The 26,929-nt window shown below is 37.6% G+C and overlaps 1 protein-coding gene across 1 annotated transcript in view; it reads left to right on the top strand.

Moving 5' to 3' along the window:
* Positions 1–26,929, top strand: part of LOC133650978 (receptor-type tyrosine-protein phosphatase gamma-like) — a 369,942-nt gene that overhangs the window by 81,063 nt on the left and 261,950 nt on the right. Inside the window, exon 2 of the mRNA XM_062048807.1 lies at positions 23,124–23,225. Coding sequence (XP_061904791.1) covers positions 23,124–23,225 — 102 coding nt within the window. The remainder of the gene's footprint in view (positions 1–23,123; positions 23,226–26,929) is intronic.

Genomic DNA, 26,929 nt, shown 5'->3' with positions numbered 1-26,929 from the left:
AACATAATTACTATTTAATAAATGTAATTAATTACTAGGAAAGTAATTAATGCGTTACTTTAAAAAAAACAACTTCAAATATCTGGCATAATGCAGTTGAGAAGTTTAAAGGCCTACTGAAATGAAATTGTTTTATTTAAACGGTATTAGCAGATCCATTCTATGTGTCATACTTCATCATTTCGCGATATTGCCATATTTTTGCTGAAAGGATTTAGTAGAGAACATCGACGATAAAGTTCGCAACTTTTGGTCGCTGATAAAAAAAAGCCTTGCCCCTACCGGAAGTAGCGTGACGTCACAAGCTGGAGTGCTGCTCACATTTCCCCATTGTTTACACCAGCAGCGAGAGCGATTCGGACCGAGAAAGCGACGATTACCCCATTAATTTGAGCGAGGATGAAAGATTCGTGGATGAGGAAAGTGAGAGTGAAGGACTAGAGTGCAGTGCAGGACGTATCTTTTTTTTAGCTCTGACCGTAACTTAGGTACAAGGGTTCATTGGATTCCACACTTTCTCCTTTTTCTATTGTGGATCACGGATTTGTATTTTAAACCACCTCGGATACTATATCCTCTTGAAAATGAGAGTCGAGAACGCGAAATGGACATTCACAGTGACTTTTATCTCCACGACAATACATCGGCGAAACACTTTAACTACGGAGCTAACATGATAGCCTCGGGCTCAAATGCAGATATAAACAAAAGAAATAAACCCCTGACTGGAAGGATAGACAGAAAATCAACAATACTATTAAACCCTGGACATGTACACTACCGTTCAAAAGTTTGGGGTCACCCAAACAATTTTAAAGTTAAAAAGTTAAAGTACCAATGATTGTCACACACACACTAGGTGTGGTGAAATTTGTCCTCTGCATTTGACTCATCCCTTGTTTTGTGGAATAGCCTTCATTTCTAAGAACAAGAATAGACTGTTGAGTTTCAGATGAAAGTTCTCTTTTTCTGGCCATTTTGAGCGTTTAATTGACCCCACAAATGTGATGCTCCAGAAACTCAATCTGCTCAAAGGAAGGTCAGTTTTGTAGCTTCTGTAACGAGCTAAACTGTTTTCAGATGTGTGAACATGATTGCACAAGGGTTTTCTAATCATCAATTAGCCTTTTGAGCCAATGAGCAAACACATTGTACCATTAGAACACTGGAGTGATAGTTGCTGGAAATGGGCCTCTATACACCTATGTAGATATTGCACCAAAAACCAGACATTTGCAGCTAGAATAGTCATTTACCACATTAGCAATGTATAGAGTGTATTTTTTCAAAGTTAAGACTAGTTTAAAGTTATCTTCATTGAAAAGTACAGTGCTTTTCCTTCAAAAATAAGGACATTTCAATGTGACCCCAAACTTTTGAACGGTAGTGTAAATACATGGTTAATGCTTTCCAGCTTGGCGAAGATTAACAATGCTGTTGCTAACGACCCCATTGAAGCTAACTTTGCAACGGGACCTCACAGAGTTATGATAAAAACATTAGCGCTCCAGCTATGCCAGCCAGCCCTCATCTGCTCATCAACACCCGTGCTCACCTGCGTTCCAGCGATCGACAGAAGGACGAAGGACTTCACCCGATCATCCGTGCGGTCGGCGGCTAGCGTCGGCTAGCGCGTCTGCTATCCAAGTCAAAGTCCTCCTGGTCGTGTTGCTACAGCCAGCCGCTAATACACCGATCCCACCTACAACTTTCTTCTTTGCAGTCTTCATTGTTCATTAAACAAATTGCAAACGATTCACCAACACAGATGTCCAGAATACTGTGGAATTTTGAGATGAAAACAGAGCTTTTTTGTATTGGATTCAAAGGTGTACCAATACTTCCGTTTAACTAGTGACGTCACTCGCATACGTCATCATACAAAGACGTTTTCAACCGGACCTTTAGCGGGAAATTTTAAATTCCACTTTATAAGTTAACCCGGTCGTATTGGCATGTGTTGCAATGTTAAGATTTCATCATTGATATATAAACTATAAGACTGCGTGGTCGGTAGTAGTGGGTTTCAGTAGGCCTTTAATATGAGAGCAGTGCGTGCGTCTGTGTGTGTGTGCCTTTAAAAGGCGGTGCCTGTTGCCTAGTGACATGTGACGTCAGCAAGTCCACGCTCAGTCTGAGTCTCACAGACATCTTAGCTTGAGCTGTTTTGTTAGCTTAGCAGTTTGTTGGCTTTGACGGCAGCTTTTTCAAATCTTTCACTGGTTTGTTTCCTCTGCTTCATAAATAGATTGACTGTATGTTCTTGTCAATAAACGGGGTTTAAGTTTGTCACTTCTATCATTGATTTTTGTTGTTCAATATTACCTCCGACCCTCGGTGCAGTTTTGTCAGTTTTTAAGGTGGTGAAAAAATATTTTCTTTAACTGACCAGTTCCTCCAACTAGGATGTTGTTTCTTCTGTGCGAGAAGACTGAGTGTATGAATTAGGAGGAACGGGGCTTCCCTCTGCATGGCACAGCAGGGAGGGACACACACAAAGTGATCAGTGACACTTGCACTCAATCACTTGTCCATTTGGTTATGGTTATGGTTTAAGTTGATTTTAGACATGCAATACAAATGGGCAAAATATTACTTTAGTTTGATCAAATTTTGATGGATTTACTTTAGGAAAAAAAATGCGATGAAAGGGTTGAAATCCCCATTCGCACATGTGCGACTATTTTTTTTTTAGTCGCACGGTCTATCTACATTTATATGTAGACATGAATTAGTAAACACTTTCAAAACTAAAACTACTATTGATTATTTTTTAAATTGTCCTTTTTTTAAATATAAAATGTGGTTTTAAATAAAGGAGAAAAGATAAATTAAATCGGCATTTAATGTGTGTTTTTAATTTTAAGAACAAACACTATATAGTAATATATATATTGGGATATGAATCATATATTTATATCGAGATATATATATGCAGGGTTTCCCATAATGTAAATCAGGGGTCACCAACCTTTTTGAAGCCAAGAGCTACTTCTTGGGTACTGATTAATGCGAAGGACTACCAGTTTGATACACACTTAAATAAATTGCCAGAAATAGCCAATTTGCTCAATTTACCTTTAACTCTATGTTATTATTAATAATTAATGATATTTACACTTAATTGAACGGTTTAAAAGAGGAGAAAACACGAAAAAAATGACAATTAAATTTTGAAACATAGTTTATCTTCAATTTCGACTCTTTAAAATTCAAAATTCAACCGAAAAAAAGAAGAGAAAAACTAGCTAATTCGAATCTTTTTGAAAAAATTAAAAAAAGAATTTATTGAACATCATTAGTAATTTTTCCTGATTAAGATTAATTTTTGAATTTTGATGACATGTTTTAAATAGGTTAAAATCCAATCTACACTTTGTTAGAATATATGACATATTGGAACAAGCTATATTTCTAACAAAGACAAATCATTATTTCTTCTAGATTTTCCAGAACAAAAATTTTAAAAGAAATTCAAAAGACTTTGAAATAAGATTTAAATTTGATTCTACAGATTTTCTAGATTTGCCAGAATCATTTTTTTGAATTTTAATCATAATAAGTTTGAAGAAATATTTCACAAATATTCTTCGTTGAAAAAACAGAAACTAAAATGAAGAATTAAATTAAAATGTATTTATTATTCTTTACAATAAACAAATAAATTTACTTGAACATTGATTTCAATTGTCAGGAACAAAGAGGAAGGAATTTAAAAGGTAAAAAGGTATATGTGTTTAAAAATCCTAAAATCATTTTTAAGGTTGTATTTTTTCTCTAAAATTGTCTTTCTGAAAGTTATAAGAAGCAAAGTAAAAAAATTAATGAATTTATTTAAACAAGTGAAGACCAAGTCTTTAAAATATTTTCTTGGATTTTCAAATTCTATTTTAGTTTTGTCTCTCTTAGAATTAAAAATGTCGAGCAAAGCGAGACCAGCTTGATAGTAAATAAATACAATTTAAAAAATAGAGGCAGCTCACTGGTAAGTGCTGCTATTTGAGCTATTTTTAGAACAGGCCAGCGGGCTACTCATCTGGTCCTTACGGGCTACTTGGTGCCCGCGGGCACCGCGTTGGTGACCCCTGATGTAAATGATTGTGGAGCACCGCCACCACAAAATTATAGCCGCCACACCTTAAAAACTAGGTTTTTTTTTTTCTACGTGAAAACAAATTAAAGTAATAAGTTTTGTAGCCTCCAGGCGAAGTCAAAAGTCCAACGCTATTTTTTTTTTTGTCCTGTCCAGCTACTCAGGCAAATCATATTGTTGATGTAGAAGCAAATTAATTGCCCGTTTATGGTGTTAAAACTTGAAAATTATCCATCTAGGGTACACTTTTTAATGTGAAACAATTATATATAACTGTGATTAACGATTAAATATTTTAATTGTTTGACAGCACTAGTTAATACTAATTAGTGATAACAGATTTGTTTTTAAATGTATGTATACATTTTTTAGCCTTTTTAAAGAAAATCATATCATCATAACAAATGATATGACAATGTCATGGTGCCCTAACCATGCTACCACTGCCACAGCTGAACTGAAGTGAAGTATGTATTTATATAGCACTTTTCTCTAGTGACTCAAAGCGCTTTACATAATGAAACCCACCATCTAAGCTACATGTAAACCACTGGGAGCAGGTGGGTGAAGTGTCTTGCCCAAGGACACAACAGCAGTGACTAGGATGGCAGAAGCGGGGATTGAACCCAGAACCCTCAAGTTGCTGGCACGGCCGCTCCACCAACCGAGCTATGCCGCCCCATCTTGGCAATCGCAGGGAAACCCTGATCTTGTTGACCATTTCGCACAGCATTATTCACAAGCACGTTCAGGTGCTGACAGCGATGCAGAGAGGGAAGTTTCTAATTCCAAACAACTCATTTGGAAAGAGGCAACAGTGTTTTAATAATATCTCCGCCACGCCTCCATGGTTTGGTTTCACATTTTTGGAAGTTATGGGGATCACAAATACACAAAAACAGGTACCAACAGGTAATAAAAAGTGGTTTTACATAATAGGACTCCTTTAAAGGCCTACTGAAACCCACTACTACCGACCACGCAGTCTGATAGTTTATATATCAATGATGAAATCTTAACATTGCAACACATGCCAATACGGCTGGGTTAACTTATAAAGTGCAATTTTAAATTTCCCGGCAAACTTCCGGCTGAAAACGTTTCGATATGATGAAGTTTGCGCATGACGTCAACGGTTGAAGCGGAAGTATTCGGAGCACATTGAATCCAATACGAAAAGCTCTGTTTTCATCTCAAAATTCCACAGTATTCTGGACATTTTGCGACTGCAAAGAAGAAAGTTGTAGGTGGGATCAGTGTATTAGCGGTGGACTACAGCAACACAACCAGGAGGACTTTGAGATGGATAGCAGACGCGCTAGCCACCGACCTCACCTTGACTTCCTCCGTCTCCGGGCCGCCGACCGCATTGGTGATCGGGTGAAGTCCTTCGTCGTGCCGTCGATCGCTGGAACGCAGGTGAGCACGGGTCGTGATAAGAAGATGAGAGCTGGCGTAGGTGCAGAGCTAATGTTTTTAGCATAGCTCTGTTGAGGTTCCGTAGCTAAGTTAGCTTCAATGGCGTCGTTAGCAACAGCATTGCTAAGCTTCGCCAAGCTGGAAAGCATTAACCGTGTAGTTACATGTCCAGAGTTTGGTAGGATTGTTGATCTTCTGTCTATCCTTCCAGTCAGGGACTTATTTGTTTTGTTTCTATATGCAGTTAAGCCCGATGCTATCACGTTAGCTCAGTAGCTAAAGTGCTTCACCGATGTATTGTCGTGGAGATAAAAGTTACTGTGAATGTCCATTTCGCGTTCTCGACTCTCATTTTCAAGAGGCTATAATATCCAAGGTGGTTTAAAATACAAATCCGTGATCCACAATAGAAAAAGGAGAGAGTGTGGAATCCAATGAGCCCTTGTACCTAAGTTACGGTCAGAGCGAAAAAAGATACGTTCTGCACTGCACGCTAGTCCTTCACTTTCACGTTCCTCATCCACAAATCTTTCATCCTCGCTCAAATTAATGGGGTGATCGTCGCTTTCTCTGTCCGAATCGCTCTCGCTGCTGGTGTAAACAATAGGAAAATGTGAGCAGCCCTTCCTCCCGTGTCGTCACGCTACTTCCGGTAGGGGCAAGGCTTTTTTTTTTCATCAGAGACCAAAAGTTGCAAACTTTATCGTCGTTGTTCTATACTAAATCCTTTCAGCAAAAATATGGCAATATCGCGAAATGATCAAGTATGACACAGAATGGATCTGCTATCCCCGTTTAAATTTAAAAAAATAATTTCAGTAGGCCTTTAACTATTTAACATCACACACCTCACCTGGCCAAGTCTCATGACAAAGTGAGACCTCTTCTTTACCTTGACTGCGCACGATCTTTGAGCTGCACATGTTAATGTTGTTGCAGTAGCCTTTAGAAGGCTCGTTTTTTAACGTGGACAAATGAATAACATTGAAAAAGTCTCTTATTACTATCGCAGAAAGGTTATTTCGCAATACATTTCAACACGGTTTGTCGCCCAGCCCTAGTTGTGGATTTTGTTTTGTTGCTGTACCCAAAATGAACCACACTTTGCCCTTAAAACCAAGATCATGCCGTGGCGTTACACATGCCGGGGGGAAGTGAACAGAATGAAAATAAAAGCTGCGATTAGCATTTGTCAAGAAGTTACGTGCGTTTGAGCGATTCCCTAACTGGAGAAGCAGATGTCATTTGACAGTTGCCTGGATGTGTTGCTGATGAGTTTGTAGCGACAGCAGCTGTCTCTCAGTGTGCTTTTATTCTTCATATGGAAAGAAATCTCAATGGGGAGCCATTACCCACTGAAGATGAAGTGAACGCACCCCCAGCTCACTTCTGTTTGTTGCAAAGTCAGACAAAATAATAAGACTCCCCCCACCCCCCCACCCCCCCACCCCCCCACCCTCGTCCAATTACTCAATTTAATGGTAGGGCTTTTCTCAGCCACTAATTTAAGGAAATGGTTGGATAGGAATGAGGTTCGCTTCCCTTTCAGTAAAAGGGTCCAAAGTAAAGTCTGCTGGTGAATGTAAAGCAGGCTGCTGCGCAGGAACGCCACAGATTGATTGACATGCGTGGAAATGTTGCATTTGATCCATCTGACACATGGGATTCTTTATTTAGGCATGTATGCAAGACCAAGTGCTCTCACGTTCAAATTGCAGTCTTCGTTTGCACCTCCTGGAAGTGCAGGTGTTCACCTTACAAGCTCAAATCATATTAGCAAACATGTTTTTTGGGGGGGGGTTTGCTGCAAGATGACTTTCATTCACCCTGTCAGATTTCTCATTCTAATGGCTGATGACATCACACAGTAATGCCAGCAAGATGCTATTCCCGTCATTCCGCCACCATCAATTTCACAGTTTTTGCCCTCACCTTAGAGCCCAGTGGACATAATTTACTTCCAAAAATGACATCTCCTTGACTTGTTATAATTGCTCGCATTTACACTCAAAGGCGCCAACTCGAAAAGGACAACTTTAGGTTTTCATCAACCTTGTCGCTTGGAGGTGAAGCAAACACAACCTTTCGGAAACGGAAGATTGTAACAGAAAGTAACATTTTTAACTGTCATACATGTGTTCAAAAAAGTAAAATAAAACTAAATAAAACATGACAGCTTTTTAGTTGAAGGCAGGTGAACTTAATGCCTTGCACTTTTAACACGTTTGACTGGCATACAAGTGTAAAAAATAGCTAACCACTACAAAATAAAGGTGCTGTTTAGGATAAAAAATTTTGAAAAGCAAAAAAACGGTGACATGTTTGTGGTAATAAAAACGGTTTTCAAAGTAAATAAAAAGTAAAATTTTTACATAATCAAGTACATGTTCCCAAATTAAAAAGAAAAACACTCATTACCTTAAATCAGGGGTGTCAAACGTACAGCGCATGGGCCGGATCAGGCTCGCGAATAGGTTTTATCCGGCCCGTGTGATGAGTTTGCCGGGTATAAAAAATTAACTGTACAATAGCAATTCTGTTCGGGAAGCAAACGGTTTATACCGAGGCCAAGCAGGAGTGAAGGGTGACTGTGGCTCCTTAAAACCTGCCGTTTTATGTCTTCTGCTTCGAACACAACGTCATTTGGCACCCTAACTCCCCCAAAGTATCCAAACAACAGAAGAATAAGCGCTTCTTACATTTTAACAGAAGCGTGGATACAACATTTTGAAACAGAAAGTTAGCAGATATTAACAGTACATTTTCAAATAGATTGATAATCCTTCCATTTTCTACCGCTTGTCTCTTCATATTTTTGACAACATAATACAAAGAGAAATTACACAATATGTTATATATATGCAGCAAAATTAGGAGCCTTTGTAACCCATTTGCTTACTTACTACTGAAAGTGAAGTTATCTAGTATGTTTACGATGTTATTTAATGCCAATATTGTTCTTTGATTGCAACAAGAAACGTGTGTTTAATGTATCATAACGTTTTCTGTTAAAACAAAGCCATCGATGCCATTTTTTGTGGTCCCCTTTATTTAGAAAAGTATCAAAGTATTGATATACATTTTGGTAGACTTAGACTTAAAGTGTAAGGATGGAAAGGACAATGCAGGTATAAATAGACTAAATATAGCGATATAAAATATAACATATATACGTAATGTATATTATATATACTGATATATTATATTATGTCTATATCATATATACAATATATAACAATTACCATGTACAATATTACAGTATATGTGACAGCTGCAGCATAAAATCGTAATTCCGTACGTAAATCCAGCAGAAAATAGACATTAAAAACAAAGAGAAGTAGCTAACATAGAAGGTGTCAGGTAATAGACAGATATCATCTATTGCTGTATGGCGAGTGATTATACAGCTGGATGGAGTGCGGATTAAGATATTATGGTATCGTTAGCGGTACCATAATATTGGTATTGGGACAACCCAGTCCATCCGGAAAGTATTCACAGCGCTTCACTTTTTTATCACATTTTGTTGTGTTATATACATGCGATAAATACATTTTTGTCCTCAACAATCTACACCCAAGACTCCATTATGGCAATGAGAAAAGTTTATTTTTTTAAATTTAGCACATTTATTTAAAATAAACAAAAAATCATATGTACATAAGTATTCAGTATTCAGACCCTTTGCTTAATACTTTTTTGATGTACCTTTGGCAGAAATTACAGCCTCAAGTCTTTTTGAATACAATGACTCAAGCTTGGCACACCTATCTTTAGGCCCATTCCTCTTTGCAGCACCTGTCAAGCTCCATCAGGTTGGATGGGAAGCATTGGTTTTCATCCAGGATGTCTGTACATTGTATTCAAAAAGCCTTGAGGCTGTAATTTCTGCCAAAGGTGCCTCTGCCCCAGCCTGTTGCGCCAGGCTGAGCCCTATTTTTAGTTTGTGAGTATTCTCCTGTGTTTTGTGCTTTAGTTCCTGTTCTACGCTTTTATTTTGGTGGCACTTCCTGTATTGTTGCTGCTTTTCCGTAGCTGCAGTGGCATTCTTCGTGAGTTCTTTGCTGATGTCCAGTATTCTGTTTTTGTTTCCTTTATAGTCTGTCAAGTTTAGTCTTTTTCTGTGCATAGCTTCCCCTATGTTTTTAGATCTTCTTAAATCTCGCCTTTTTTTTGTTCAGTTATTAAATACCTTTTTCACCTGCATGCTGCCTCCTTGACTGTCTGCATTAAACAACCTTTCCCTCTCACACAACACATTCCTGACAGAATGTCCCGACCAGGGGATTTCACAAACAAGGACTATGAGATTATTTTTTGGGCTGAAAAACTCAGCGATACCCCCTGAAGTACTAGAGATATTTATGTGGGGGCCAGATGGCGGTCTGGTCCCGATAGACTCTTTTTGGCCGAGTGCTGAGCCTGCGTGTCCCCGACACGGGCACAGGGAAAGCACAGAGAGAGCAAGTACGCAGGAGGGAAGCCAGAGACGGGATGCTTACTACGAAGAGTAAACTACGTTCCGGCACTGGATCTTCGGGTCCGCTGGTCTTTATGCTGTCTGTCTTCATTAGTCCCAGGTGCGCAGATTAGTGATTGCCTGCAGCTTTGCAGGGGCGTGTCCCGGCTCGCTTCTAGCGGAGGTGCTGGCAGAGCTTGCAGCAGAAGACATGCGGGATTGTGCATGCACCGTGACAATAAGATTACAAATCCTGCGGCAATATTTGAGTGGGTCCCCGGGTCCCACTTCAGTGGAAAAGTTGGACCCTGAGGTCAAAAAGATTAATAACCCCCATACCCACAAAAAGACACAAAAACCCAAAGAAACAGAAAGTGAACACACTATTAGTTATGGTGAAGACCGAGAGATCAAATGAGCTTTGCTTCTTCCTACTCTTTTTTTTGTTGTTGTTGGACATGTTGAATGGTTGAACGTGATGCAACTTGTAAATACAACCTAAAACTAAACTTTAAAAGTAAAGCATTGTGTACATTTTTAGCTTAGAAAAACACTTTTATTCTGTCTTTGCTAAGTCGAAAGAGTGAAATCAGCAACTGCTGGATGCATTTAAAAAAAAGAAAAAAAAAAAGCATGATTAAGTGATGAGGTTGGCATCCTCTCAGTCTCGCGTCAACGTCCTGATGTTATAATTACTCACACAATTTACGCCCAGAAATAGTCTCAAGTTAGCAAAATGTGAAAATGATTTTGGGCGCCTGATCCTCATTTGGCACAGATTCGCCTCACTGTGCTGCTAATTATTATAATAATTAGCGGTGGTGGCATTCAGGTAGCTGCTTTCAAGGCGCGAGGTCAAAACAGCATCCGCTAATTAACGCCTAGCCCAAAGTGCCACTTGAGGACTTACCAAAAAAGAAGTGTTGTCTTAAAGTGAAATTTAAAAAAGTGCCAGCCAAGGACGTGCCAACATCGTAGTGGTGGCATTGAAAACAAAGTTGTTACAATAACTGTACTTGGAACACGAGCATATTGAAGAAGTATGAAATCATCAGTCCAGTTTGATAAACATTTTTGGCTTGACAGGCACTTTGTTTTTTTAAATTCAGCAGCTACTTTATCACGATTGGTTGGTTCCAGACTCGACCGCGATAAGTACATTTCAGCAAAGGAGGAATTCTTATAAATCAAATATTTCCATAACTGGAGCATAAACAATTTTGGTTACAACCTTCTAAAAACATTTTTAAACATTAAAAGAACCTTCTAGACCAGTGATTCTCAAACTGTGGTACGGGTACCACCCATGGTATGCGGGCTCTATCTAGTGTTATGCCAAATAATCACTTAATCAAATATTGTAACAGTTTAGTTTTTTCAATATTCAAATACAGTGTTACTGTTCAAACTGTGTGTCATGTTACAATATACTTTCTAAATAAAACCCCTGCCTTGTTTTAATGAACACTTAGGCCTACTACGATACTGTATTTTAATGTTGATCATTTTGGTGTTACTTGGAGTGCCAAGTGCTTTCTGAGGAGGTGATTTGAAAAAAGTTTGAGAACCACTGTTCTAGGCATTCATTAACTCCCTTATAGTCACTTCTACACTATTTAGCCATATAGTAGACATAATTATAGAAAATAAGACTCATACATATTTCATATTTGACCTATACATTAGGGATTATATATATATATATATATATATATATATATATATATATATATATATATATATATATATATATATATATATATATATATATATTTATATATATATATATATATATATATATATATATATATATATATATATATATATATATATTTATATATATATATATATATATATATATATATAAAATGTATGTATACAGTACAGGCCAAACGTTTGGACACAATTCTCATTCAATGCGTTTTCTTTATTTTCATGACTATTTACATTGTAGATTGTCGCTGAATCAAAACTATGAATGAACACATGTGGAGTTATGTACTTAACAAAAAAGGTGAAATAACTAAACACATGGTTTATATTTAGTTTCTTCAAAAAAGACACCCTTTGCTCTTGATTACTGCTTTGCACACTCTTGGCATTTTTTCAATGAGCTTCAAGCACACCTGTGAAGTGAAAACCATTTCAGGTGACTACCTCTTGAAGCTCATCGAGAGAATGCCAAAAGTGTGCAAAGTAGTAATCAGAGCAAAGTGTGGTTATTTTGAAGAAACTAGAACATAAAACATGTTTTCAGTTATTTCACCTTTTTTGTCAAGTACATAACTCCACATGTGTTCATTCATAGTTTTGATGCCTTCAGTGACAATCTACAATCTAAATAGTCATGAAAATGAAGAAAACCCATTGAATGAGAAGGTGTGTCCAAACGTTTGGCTTGTACTGTACATATGTATGTATATGTATATATATATATATATATATATATATATATATATATATATATATATATATATATATATATATATATATACACATATGTGTGTGTGTACAAGATTTCCCCAACATGTAAACAATAGTGGCGCAAGCCAGGCATGATTACTGCCGTCACACCTTAAAACATTTTTTTTTTCATTTTCCTTTTTTTTTTTTTTTTTTATTACATGAAAGCACTTTTTTTTTTTACATGAAAACAAATGTATGAATGGATATACTGCATATAGTATATTATTTAATTACTACTGGCTAAGATAAGTTTGAAAAACCGTTAAAATATCATAAAAACGTTCCTCACTGCTTTTATTTAAAAAAAAAAACATGCATCTAAATCGCCTGTCAGAAGCCATTCAGCAGCTGGCCCCGCACCTAAACGAGTTGACACCCGGCAAAAGTAAGGAGAGAAAGTTAAAGAGAAAGGTATTTTAAGCTAGTTAATGCATTTCCCATACAAGCCAGTGTAAACTACCCTAAATCGTTTGACATTACTCCCGACAATAACTTCTAACTTTGCACCGTGTGCATCTTTGAACCTCCGTTTGGACATCGCTGTGTGGAGTATGCACTGCATTTGACCCATTCCCTTGTTCCACCCCCTTGGGAGGTGAGGGGAGCAGTGAGCAGCAGAGGTGGCTGCGCTCGGGAATCATTTTTGTGATTTAACCCCCAAAACCAACCCTTGTTGCTGAGTGCCAAGCAGGGAGGTAATGGGTCCCATTTTTATAGTTATTGGTAGGACTCGGCCGGGGTCTGAACTCACGACCTACCGATCTCAGGGCAGACACTCTAACCACAAGGCCACTGAGCAGGCTTTGAGTTGTTTAATATACATTTTTGATAGTTTTACATGCAGAACTAAACAAATGATGAACAAAAAGTGTAAACAAACATTTAACAAAGGGCTGGGCGATATGGCCTTTTTTTAATGGTGCAATATTTTAAGGCCATATCGCGATACACGATATATATCTCGATATTTTGCCTTAGCCTTGAATGAACACTTGATGCATATAATCACAGCAGTATGATGATTCTATGTCTACATTAAAACATTCTTCATACTGCATTAATATATGCTACTTTAAAACGTTCATAAAGAGAAGGAAATCACAACAAAAAAAAAATCACTATTTTTTTCATACTGTGTTGATCTGGAAATGTTTGCCTCTGCATTTTGATGGTGTGGGCGTGTGGCACCGAACAGAGATGTTGACATGCGGAGTAAGCACTCTTCATTCTCTAGAAGGTGACTTTTCAAATGATGCTACATATTAGCAGTAATGCTACTTTTTATAGCAACGCTTTCGCCCCACACTTGACAAATTACGGTTGTCTGTTCGACATATTCCCACTTGAAGCCAAACCACCGCCAGACGATGGACCCCCTGCGTTTTTTGGGGGGAATTAATTATTCCTCCATTTGTTACCAGATTCGCACCTTCTTTCTCTCGTATTACCGCTAGCATCACAGCTAACGTTAGCCATGCTGCTACCTCTTTGCTGCGCGAGGGCGTATACTAGAGATGTCCGATAATATCGGCCTGCCGATATTATCAGCCAATAAATGCTTTAAAATGTAATATTGGAAATTATCGGTATCGTTTTTTTAAATTATCGGTATTGTTTTTTTTAATTTTTTTTAATTTTTTAATTTTTTTATTAAATCAACATAAAACACAATAGATACACTTACAACTAGTACACCAACCCAAAAAACCTCCCTCCCACATTTACACTCATTCACACTCATTCACACAAAAGGCTTGTTTCTTTCTGTTATTAATATTCTGGTTCCTACATTATATATCAATACATATCAATACAGTCTGCAAGGGATACAGTCTGTGCTTCCTACATTATATATCAATATATATCAATACAGTCTGCAAGGGATACAGTCTGTAAGCACACACGAGTGTGCGTGCTGCTGGTTCACTAACAGTACTAACCTTTAACAGTTAATTTTACTCATTTTCATTAATTACTAGTTTCTATGTAACTGTTTTTATATTGTTTTACTTTCTTTTTTATTCAAGAAAATGTTTTTAATTTATGTATCTTATTTTATTTTATGATTTTTTTAAAAAAAGGACCTTATCTTCACCATACCTGGTTGTCCAAATTAGGCATAATAATGTGTTAATTCCACGACTGTATATATCGGTATCGGTAATTAAGAGTTGGACAATATCGGATATCGGCAAAAAGCCATTATCGGACATCCCTAGCGTATACGTATGTGACGTGTGTAGAAGCTGCGCTTGTCTGTCTGAAAAGGAGAGACAGGAAAGAGCGAGGAGAGCCTGTAGTGTAATGCCAGCAGCTAAAAGCAACTACGTGAGAACGCATACTCGAATATCACGATATAGTCATTTTCTATATCGCACAGAGACAAACCCGCGATGTATCGCGCATATCGATATATCGCCCAGCCCTAATTTAACATCACTTTCATCATACACTATTGTTGGCGAAGATGGCGATGAGCAGAGGTGATCCAATGCGCCATGATATCAACATTTTTCAACAATTTACTGTACATCAAATAATTTCTGTTATGTCCCCCCCCCCCCCCCCCCCCCCACACACACACACACACACAATCTCCACCGTGACTTTAAATACTATAATTTGTCTATACAATTGTTGTAATTATACCTCTGCATAACATCTATCCATCCATCCATTTTATACCGCTTGTCCCTTTCGGGGTCGTTGTAAGTTTAACATTAGAGGAAACAACACATCGGTCTTTCCTGGTCTCCCAGTGTGGTTACAGTGAAGCCAAGTGCTACATATGCTTCATCATAGTACGGTACGGCAAATTAAGCATGTTTTTCGAGGTCGGCATCGCATCACCCCAATATTTGAGAAGGACTGTTGTTCATACCCTCAGCTCTGTAATATCTGAGGTATGTAATTGGTCCTTTTTCCTTTATGTCAATTATTTACAGTAAAGCCTTTGGCCACATGACAAACTAACAAGAGCACTTAAGTGCACACAAAATTATTTGCTTCAGGTGTGAATCCTTCGTTTCTTGTCATTTTCTTGTTTTTTGATTGCACATGGAAGCAACTCAATCATATCAGTGGAAGACTTCCTACTTTCACTATCCAATGAGTCAGTGCAGCGTTGAGCCTCGCTATGACTTACCTTCTCTAGGGGCCTACAGCGAGCCTTGAGGTTTAAGGTGAACTTTCACGCCCAAGCAGCAGCAGCAAGAAGAAGCATAGCGAAATTTGTGACGGTCTGACTGGCCCTGCAAGCACCTCTGCTTATTATTCAAAGCTGGACCCGCCACACAAACCAGCCCAGGTTCTGTTTTTAGGCTTTTTGTTACATTTCGACGCTAAATGATGCACATGTTTTATTTTTGCATGTAATACTTTGAAATCTGTTTGCCTAATTGTGAATAGTCCACAGATTTGCCAGTTGACACTGCTACAGTGGCTCCTGAATATATCACTAATATCTACTCTATCAATCAAAACTCAACATTATTATCTTTAAGGTGTATTTTTGGGCAGGTTGTATTGAAAGTCATTCGATTGTGCAGGTGTGCTTAATGTGACAATCATATTAGCTGTTTGATGCCTGCTTCATTCATTCAGTCATTTATTGTTATGCATAACTGCATTTTGTTGGAGCAAAAACAAGTCAATCAATGCACCTTCGTGTTGCTCTATTAATATTGTAAGATATTAACGATCAACATTATCTTCAAATAAGCATATGTTTATTGCTAACTTGCTAACAACCTTTTGAGAGATTTTTTTTTACATAAGTCTGTGAGTGACCGGAAGAAAAGCTTTGACTCACAGGGAGATCATTTGTTTTAATGGCATCATTGTAGGATTGTTTTATTTTTTTAAAGGACCAGTCACCGCCACAGCCATAAGAACAATGCTAATAATTAGCATCGCACCGGTATTTAAGCCGCATGCACCAAATTTTAGAATAAATAAATATGTTTACATATCTTAGCCGTACCAGACCATAACATATATTGGACCAGACCAGATATACTGTATACTGGTACAAAAAAAATTGTAAATATTTATTTATATACCGTAATTGTTTGGAAACGGTGCCTGTGACACAGCAGTACAACAGCTGATCAGACAAAACAGAAGTCACCGTCATGGACCCACTAGCTCTCCAATCGGCTAAACAGACTCAATAACTCCACCGTGACGTTGTGTTGAACTTACATAACTGAAACAATACAAAATTAATGCCATTGTAAGTTAATATTCCTAACACAGACACTTGTAAACGTGTTAGCATATACGCTAATGCTAATGACGTTAGCTTCATTACATTACGATAGCATGTCCAAGTATGCATGAAAACACTCCAACAGACATCACGACATGGTTTAGTAGATACAAATAGTTTTACCGTATTTTCCGGAATATAGAGAGCACTGGGAAAAAATCTGCACTCACTAAATTTTAGGAAAAAAATAAAAAATTCTATATACACTATTAGCTTCACCAGACTACAGGCCACAGATTCTTTTGTTGCGAAATGAGTTATTTATGAATAAATGATAAATGGGTTATACTTGTATAGCGCTTTTATACCTTCAAGGTACTCAAAGCGCTTTGACAGTATTTCCACATCCACCCATTCACACACACATTCACACACTGATGGCGGGAGCTGCCGTACAATTCGCTAACCAGCACCCATCAGGAGCAAGGGTGAAGTGTCTTGCCCAAGGACACAACGGACGTGACTAGGATGGTAGAATGTGGGGATTGAACCCCAGTAACCAGCAACCCTCCGATTGCTGTCACGGCCACTCTACCAACTTCGCCACGCCGTGATTTTGTAATTGTCTATTTACACCTTAATTATTTCCAAACGGTGCCTGTAACGGTGCAGTAAAAGGGTTCATCAGACAAAACAGAAGTCATCGTCATGGACCCACCATCTGTGAAAGTTAACTCTCCAATCAGCTGAAGTGACTCAATAACTCCAACGGTGACGTCTTGGTGAATTTACTGAGGAATTTGTGAAAATGAAACAATACAAAAATAATGCCTTTGTAAGTTAATAATACTAACACAAACACTCGTAACTATGTTAGCATATTAGCTAATGCTAACAAATCTAGCGTCATTACATAACGAAAGCACGTTTTCGGTTTTCCATTTCAGCCAAGAATTTTCATTACGGTGAATATCTAATAAATAGCGTCCCTAATTTGCGGGATTTCATCTACCACAGGGGGTCTGGAACGTAAACCCTGTAATAATGGAGGGAAAAGTGAATAGGTATCATTTACCGTACACACAAACCCATGGGATTTTTACAGATAAAACGTAGTTCCCCTAATAGACGCGGGGTTGTCTCTGCAGTTGAGTTGGGCCACCATATGAGAGAATATGCTAACATCATAGATTGATATTGGAACTTGTCTAAAGCAGGTAAAAATATCCTGTGGTGCTTGTTAGGCTGCTGTTGTGTTTTTTTCCTCGGACTCTCAGGGGGTCCTTGGCTTGTTGTTGCTGTGGTATCATGGAACAAATAGCTTGGTCGAGCAGCTGAGCAGATTGCCCTCAGGACTATGAGAGAAGTTTGTATGCTCAGACATTACAAGCTCTTTGGATCCTTTGAAGGCCTGATTCTGCCCAACATCCAAAAGACAATCAGAGGTAGACATTTGAGATAATGTCAGGCATACAGAACATCTGAGTGTAATTTGCATGAGTGTCCTTCATTTCCCATCTATGAGGGTTTAAGTGCAGCGCAGAATGCATTTCGTCCTGCGATGCTGTGACTTTAATCCTTGGCCCTCAGGGGCCGGCTGGCATGGATGAGAGTAAACTGTTGACACGGAGATGGCTCCTATGCTCTCTGATCAAAGCAGCACGCCTCCTGTTTCACAACCTGCCCTTCGCATATTACTCAGCCTTGCTCTCTGATTCACACACAATATTTGAATCTGCAGACGCTTGATTGACGCGATCACAAATCGTTATTTTATGACGTTTGCATCCGCCACAACCTTCCCTCCCAGCTCAATGCTTTGGATTTTGGAACACACTCGATGTCACACGTCTTCGTGAATGATTTATGACTTATGACTTATGTTTTTTTTGGGGGGGGGGTGGTAATGTGCTGACTTCCAGTGCAGGAGAGGGCCTGGCTTGATGCTGTTGGATTAATCACCAATAATGATGCAACTGTCAGCAACAGCCAGGATGATGTGTGGTGTTAGTACGTATGGGTGTGGTGATGTGTGTGTGAAGATACACTAATTCACTCTGGCATTATTTTCACATGTCACTTTTATTTGATGAAGCGATCAAATTCATGTGTACGAACATCTTTATTTTACAAAAGTAGCATGCACATAATTATTCCCAAAGCACGACGAACCGAGTAACTTTCAGAAACATTGACATTTGTTTCCTTGGCCCATATGCTCCTACTGACTTTCTCAAAATTTCATGGAAATATTTCCAAAGTCTGTAAGAATGTCATGCATGAATTGTGTTTTAAACCCGTTCTGTTTTCAAAAATGTCTTTTCATGTAATCCTATTAACTTGAATGTAAGGTAAGGCGGCCCATTTTTTGGACAAAAGACAACCTTTTTAAAATGATGTTTTCAATATTAACAAAATAAAAACTGGTGAACTGTTGGATTAGTTTGATGATTGATCCGCATTATCTTAAAATTTGCTTCCAGTGTTTCCCATAAACTGCCAAGATACCTGTAGCGGTGGGGGCGTGGCTATGGGCGTGGTCACCATGACATCATCGAGTAATTTGCATAATTTACTACAATGATATGATTTTCTCTAAAAAGGCTAAAAAAATGTATACTTACTAATTAATAATAACAGTTTTGTTTTAAACGTCCATCCATCCATCCATCCATCCATCCATCCATCCATCCATTTTACAATATAATTACAACACTTTATGTACATATTTATATACAGATTTGAACAATAAGTTATTCACTGAAATATATTTATTAATTATGGTTCTTTCAAAAAATATATCTTATAAAATATAAAAGCTAAAATGTCTCTTAAAGCTCTGCCCCTTTAATTAGTGCATACTAAATAATTTAACTTTAGCCTACTACTACAACCATATTATTTACCAGCAACATAATAATTTCTCCCTTTCTATCCCCTCCTGCTCCGGCCTGGCTGCACCAAATGATAATATCAATACATTTAATAAAGTCAAATACAAATAAGGCAACAAGAGAAGTATCCTACACTTCTCTTTTGTAAAGTAAATCTGAACAGCCGATATAGGCATCTACATCAACTATATGATTTGCCTGAAAAGCTGGACAGGACAAAAAAAAATAAATAAAAAAAAAAATATATATATATTTTTTTTTTTGTGGCGGACGTAATTCTTTCGTGGCGGGCTGCCACAAATAAATGAATGTGTGGGAAACACTGGCTTCATAACTTTGTCCCATATTGTGTACTACTGTCCACTCAAATAAAAATACATGAGTGTACTTTCAAAAGCCATTCACATGCTGTCATTCACATTTTGTCCAAAAATTTGGAAACTCTTTACTCTTTTCAAAAGTCTTGAGTTTTTAAGGATAAACGTTTATGTTTGCGTGTGAGTAAGGAAGTAATGATTACCAAGATTAATGGTAAACTGTGGTAAAACTCAGGGTCAGTGTAAACTTTACTGACCTATTGAGAACATTTCTCTTGGGCATTGTCTTTCGAATTGAAATTATTTGGGGTTTCAGCTACCGATAAAAATCGAGTAATCTATCAATTAGTTTGTTCTAGGGTTGTACGGTATACCTGTATTGGTATAGTACCGTGATACTAATGAATCATATACCGCCTCTAAAAAGTACCGGTCGCTAACCCTGTCGTCGTCATGTCGTGTCATTGTTGGTTTTACGTGCAGAGGAGCTACACCTAATATCCACTGTAATGATAGCAAGTACAGGAGCGTATCTAGTCGATACTACTATGATTACATCGATATTTTTTGGTATCACACAATCTTTTTTCTTTAAAAAAAATGTATATTATGTTTATAAACTCAGGAAATATGTCCCTGGATCCATGAGGACTTTGAATATGACCAATGTATGATCCTCTAACGACTTGGTATCGGATTGATACCTAAATGTGCGGTATCATCCAAAACTAATGTAAAGAATCAAACAACAGAAGAAAAAGGGATTATTCCATTTTAACAGAAGTGTAGATAGAACATGTTAAACGAGAAAGTAAGCAGATATTAACAGTAAATGAACAAGTAGATTAATAATTCATTTTCTACCGCTTGTCCTTAAAAAATTTTGACAAAATAATAAAATGGAAAATGACACAATATGTTACTGCATACGTCAGCAACTAAATTAGGAGCCTTTGTTTGCTTACTTACTACCTAAAGAAAAGTTGTCTTGTATGTTCACTATTTCGTTTAAGGACAAACTTGCAATAAGAAACATATGTTTAATTTACTGTAAGATTTTTTTGTTAAAATAAAACCAATAATGCAATTTTTTGTGGTCCCCTTTATTTAGAAAATTATCGAGAAGTATTGAAAAGTATCGAAATACATTTTGGTACCGGTACAGGGACCAAAATATTGGTATCGGGACAACACTAGTTTGTTCTATTACTCGAGTAATCTGATAAAACACACTTTATAGCCTCAACGCGTATTTGAGGGAAAGTAGTTGAACCATCAAAGATTTTTCTGCATAACCTTAAAAAATTTTTCATTTTAGCATGTGCGCATTAATACAAATATTAAAATAAAAACATGTTACTGTTTTTCGCCACTAAGATCACATAGCAGACACACACCCGCACACCCACATCATTGCTTTCATGTGCGCTGTATTGCAGCAACTGTGCAGAAACGTCTGGGCACTCCATGTGGTCCGGACTTTATCATATTTTATTAGTAACACTCATTAAACAATTATTTGAAGCAACACAATATAAATTAAAGTATTTTTTAAAATTAAATAATATATTTATTTGATTAGCTCTTGCAGCCATAAATGTTCGTAAAACCGTGAATGATAAAAGCACTTAGATAAACTCACGGTCTAGTGAAAATGCTAATTTCTAAGCGAAGCAAGTTAGTGTGCTAACCACTAGCTACTTTAAATGCTAACATGGATACACATAGGCCTGGGCCAGTTTTTGATAAGTCAATTAACCGATGATAAATTAAAATTAGGTCGGTAAGTTTTCCAGCGTCGATTACCCGCCATGTTCATGCTTCAAGAGCATTCACGCTTTTCATCAGGTTTAGCTGCTGCACACGTTTGTGCCATAGCGGAATGAAAAGAAAGGGGTGAATTCTCTTGTCCTTATTAAGTGTCTTTGACTCTCTATGCGGCGGGGCGGGGCCGCTGGCCAGCTAGCATCACACAGTGCAACAAGTACCCCGTGTAATATGTAGTAGCGAAAATAGACAAAATGATCACAAAGCCAAATGCCACCGTACCAGTGTCGGAATATTTCAGTTTTAACCTTTGGAACAAGATGATACTATCGACACTGAGGAGTCCATACTCACTCACATTGATTACATTGATATTTTTTAGCATCACACAATCTTTTTCTAATCTAAAAAATAATCAATGTAATCATAGTAGTCGCAAACAACGTTGTCAGCATTTGCTAATGTGCTGACACATTTACAAGTGTCTGTAATAGCATTATTAACTTATAATGGCATTGTTTTTGTATTGTTTCAGTTTCACAAATTCCTCAGTAAACTCACCAAAACGTCATCGTGGAGTTATTGAGCCTGTTTAGTTGTTTGGAGAGCTAGCTTCCGCAGCTAGTAGGTCTATGACTTCTGTTTTGTTTGATCTTCCGTTGTACTTCCTTGCTACAGACACTGTTTGGAAACAGTTAAAGTATGTAAATAATCATTTACAAAATCTTTCTTATATGGAAAAATATATTTTTCCAGAAATGTAGTGGGTGGGACTTATATACCAGTCTACAGTCTTGAAAATACGGTATTTATTTTTTTCCTCTTAATTGGTGCTCTTAACAATACAAAATCATGCTTAATCACTTCTTAACGTTTTCACTGTTTTCTAATGCAATGGACTAATACATGTTACTTCACATGTGCAGACCGAAACCAAGGAAAAGGCCATGTTTCTTCTGCCAAGAATCGATCACTTGGTTGTCCGAGTCTAACGATGAAATGTTGGATTCAAGGTTCTGAGTTCCAGCCCAGCTGCTGTTGAAATGGATGTAATATTTGCTAACTGCTGGATGCAGCACACATCCCAAGCTCTGCAGGCTGGCAAATCTTGTTTTGTGCAGGTCTTGATGGTGATGATCATTGGCAGCCATTCAGGCTTTGTGTCAAACGATGCTTACTGGACTGAGAGCAAGAGTTGTTTTCCTCTCTCCCACTGGCACGCGTGTCTTGTTCTAGCAAAACGATGGGGTGAAGTGTATTTTGATCATCATCTTCCTCTAGGGATATCATCCATGCTGGGAGTTGTTGCAATTTCCAGCTGATACGATACTTACACAGTAATATCAAATTCCAAGCATGACTAGCTTTTAGAATTCTATGATTGTGTTGCATTTACAACCCACTGGCATAGCACAACATTAACATTGGACTACTTCACTGTTCTTACTATAGGGTTATTATAAAAACAGCCGACAAAATAACATTTATTTTCCTGTAGTTTCAGATGGACAACTTCACTACGCAGGAGCAAGGCATCATGGGAGTGCTGGTCTAATGAGGGAGAGAAGGGCAGCTGGGGACTTGTACTGGTCCTACTCAGGTAAAGCTCTAATTTCACTTTTTATTATCTTCTTATATCTTCATACACACACATACAGGACTGTCTCAGAAAATTAGAATATTGTGATAAAGTTCTTTATTTTCTGTAATGCAATTAAAACAACAAAAATGTCATACATTCTGGATTTATTACACATCAACTGAAATATTGCAAGCCTTTTATTATTTTAATATTGCTGATTATGGCATACAGTTTAGGAAAACTCCAAAATCCTATCCCAAAAATTAGAATATTTCCTCAGACCAAGTAAAAAAAAAATTTATAACAGCAAAACAAAATCAAACATTTGTAAATGTCAATTAATGCACTCAGTACTTGGTTGGGAATCCTTTTGCTCGGATGAATGCCTCCATGCCACAGTTTATATATGTATATGACAAGCGGTAGAAAATGGATGTATATATATATATATATATATATATATATATATATATATATATATATATATATATATATATATATATATATATATATATATATGTATATATATATATATATATATATATATATATATATATATATATATATATATATATATATATATATATACATAACATATATATACACATATATACACACATATATATACACACACATATATGCACACATATATATATATATATATATATATATATATATATATATATATATATATATATATATATATATATATATATATATATATATTAGGGCTGTCAAAGTTAACACGATAACGTGTTAACTATAAATTTCAATAATGCCACTACATTTTTTATCGGGCGATTACCCCAACAATTCATTTTTGACACTCGGGCCGTGGCATAGCGGTGGAATTTGGCTGCAGTTCATTTGCTACTGATAGGCCACATGCGAGCAGAAATGGACAAAAGAAAGTCTACCTTATGGAAATATCAGGTTCAAAGCCATGGCAAGTTGTTCACCCGACAAGAGAGGACTATTTTTCGCCGTGAGAAGAGGCGACATGCCTGCAGCAAACACCTGCTGCGCGCGTCAAAAGAGATGAGTGGTGCTTCACTTCCGTGTTCAGATTTTGATTAAGGTGCAGTACTGTGATAACATAACATTTAGATTGTTACTGTGACTGTGACTGCTTTTGTAATTAAGATGACATGAAAGCTAAACAGAAATTGAGGACGGTGGGCAGAATGACGAAAGATTACTTTTTTTATTGCAAACAGTCGATCCAACATTAAAACATGTCCAGACAATTTCTCAAAACAATCACACACTTTTACGGCTCAAAAATAAAAGTGCTACGCTATATATCCGGTTTAACTACGTTTAGGCTTCATATTAGCCGACACACATATCCAAATAAAATAATATAAAGTATTATAACGTCCAGGAAAAAACAGTCTGACTTTCTTTTTAGCTTTTATTGCCAATTTTATGATAACAACTGGACCAATTCTAGCAAGTATTTCCTCCGTGCACACACGTCTGCCTTCGTGCTTCACTTCAAGACACAAAACACTTGTTCATTCTTCGCCGACATGGTGTGTTCACTAATGGTGTAACGGTGCGTGTTTTGTATTGAACCGTTTCGGTACGGGGGTTTCGGTTCGGTACGGGGGTGTACCGAACAAGTTTCTAAGCTAAAGTCTTAACAAGCTGCTTTGCTTCTTCTGCCTCTGTCTCAGTACCCAGCATTGTCTCACCCACACAACAATCTGATTGGTTACACAAAAAGCAGTAACATCCAATCAGCTGTGCCTATTCAAAGCGGTAACAGCCAATCAGCAGTGCGTATTCAGAGCGCATGTAGTCAGTGCTTCAGCGTCGAGCAGATATTGGTAGGTGTTTAGCAGGTAAGCAACAGGCAGCATACTCTCCCCAAATGAAAATAAACACCTCCAAGTCAACTACTAGTAACATCACTATGAGCCCGTTGACGTTCTAGAAACTTAAACTGCAGCTCAGCTCGCTCGCAGTCCTGGCTTGAGGTGAAGGCTAATTAGCTTTTAGCGTAACGTTAGCTCATTTTGCGTTGTGTGTGTGTGTGTGTATTTTTTCAGCTATAGTTACATTAATCATTAGTAATGGAGCAGCCTAGTTTTGAATGGCAGGGTCCCTGCTATCACATGTTGATAAAAATATAACATTTGCATAATAAAAATCAACTACAGGCTTCCCAAATGTTGTAATAAATCAAGCATGATGAGTTGACTTGAAACTGTTTAATGTTGCACTTTTTATATGTAGAAGAAAAGTTTTGTCATTGTATTTAATTTGAGCAACAACTTGAGGCAGTTTAATGTTGATTAACGTGGGCAGAATTATTATAGTGTTCCCAATGTTAAAAGGATTAAGCCATTGTTTACACATTTGATAAATAAAAACCAAAAAATTTATATTTTGTTGTTTTCTTACTGTACCGAAAATTAACCGAACCGTGACCTCTGAACCGAGGTACGTACCGAACCGAAATTTTTGTTTACCGTTACACCCCTAGTGTTCACAGACACAGACCATCGGATAAATGACCATTACAACTAGGGCTGGGCGATATGGCCTTTTTTTAATATCGCAATATTTTAAGGCCATATCACGATACACAATATATATCTCAATATTTTTGCCTTAGCCTTGAATGAACACCTGATGCATATAATCACAGCAGTATGATGATTCTATGTGTCTACATTAAAACATTCTTGTTCTTACTGCATTAATATATGCCCATTTTAAACTTTCATGCAGAAAAGGAAATCACAAGTAAATAAATGACAATTTTTTTCATACGGTGTTGATCTGGAAATGTTTGCCTCTGCATTTTGATGGTGTGGGCGTGTGGCACCGAACGGAGATGTTGACATGCGGAGTAAGCACTCTTCATTCTCTAGCAGGTGACTTTTCAAATGATGCTACATATTAGCAGTAATGCTACTTTTTATAGCAACGCTTTCGCCCCACACTTGACAAATTACGGTTGTCTGTTCGACATATTCCCACTTGAAGCCAAACGACCGGCAGACGATGGACCCCCTGCTGTTTTTTGGGGGAATTAATTATTCCTTCATTTGTTACCAGATTCGCACCTTCTCTCCCTCGTATTACCACTCGCACGGCTGCGTTAGCATCACAGCTAACGTTACCCATGCTGCTACCTCTTTGCTGCACGAGGGCGTATACGTATGTGACGTATGTCGTGACAGTATGTGACGTGTGTAAGAAGGTGCGCTTGTCTGTCTGTGAGAAGGAGACACAGGAAAGAGCGAGGAGAGCCTGTAGTGTAATGCCAGCAGCTAAAAGCAACTGCGTGAGAGCGTGTACTCGAATATCACGATATAGTCATTTTCTATATCGCACAGAGACGAACCCGCGTTATATCACGTATATCGATATATCGCCCAGCCCTAATTACAACACACTAACATGCACATTAACACCAGCAGGTAGTTCCAGTAAGAATGGCTATATATAGTTTATCTATTGACTAATGATGCACCACAAATTTGGCCGGAAAAAGATGTATTTTAATCACCAGAACAGTGCTCCCAAAACCGATGTTGTGATGACGTAAGCTATACGCACCGAGTTGTCTGGAGTGGAGGCAGCGTGTTCGCGCTGTGGACATACTTTAATATATTCGAGATACACCTGCGGACAGCGATCTTCACAATTTAAGATGACACTGGCGGCTTTTAAAGAGAGAAAGGCTCCCAGCAACGTGAAGCAAGTGT

The sequence above is a fragment of the Entelurus aequoreus genome, linkage group LG01 (assembly GCF_033978785.1).
Source record: "Entelurus aequoreus isolate RoL-2023_Sb linkage group LG01, RoL_Eaeq_v1.1, whole genome shotgun sequence".
Classification (NCBI taxonomy): Eukaryota; Metazoa; Chordata; class Actinopteri; order Syngnathiformes; family Syngnathidae; genus Entelurus; species Entelurus aequoreus.
Note: the sequence above shows the minus strand (reverse complement) of the source record. Positions and strands in the feature narration are given on the sequence as shown.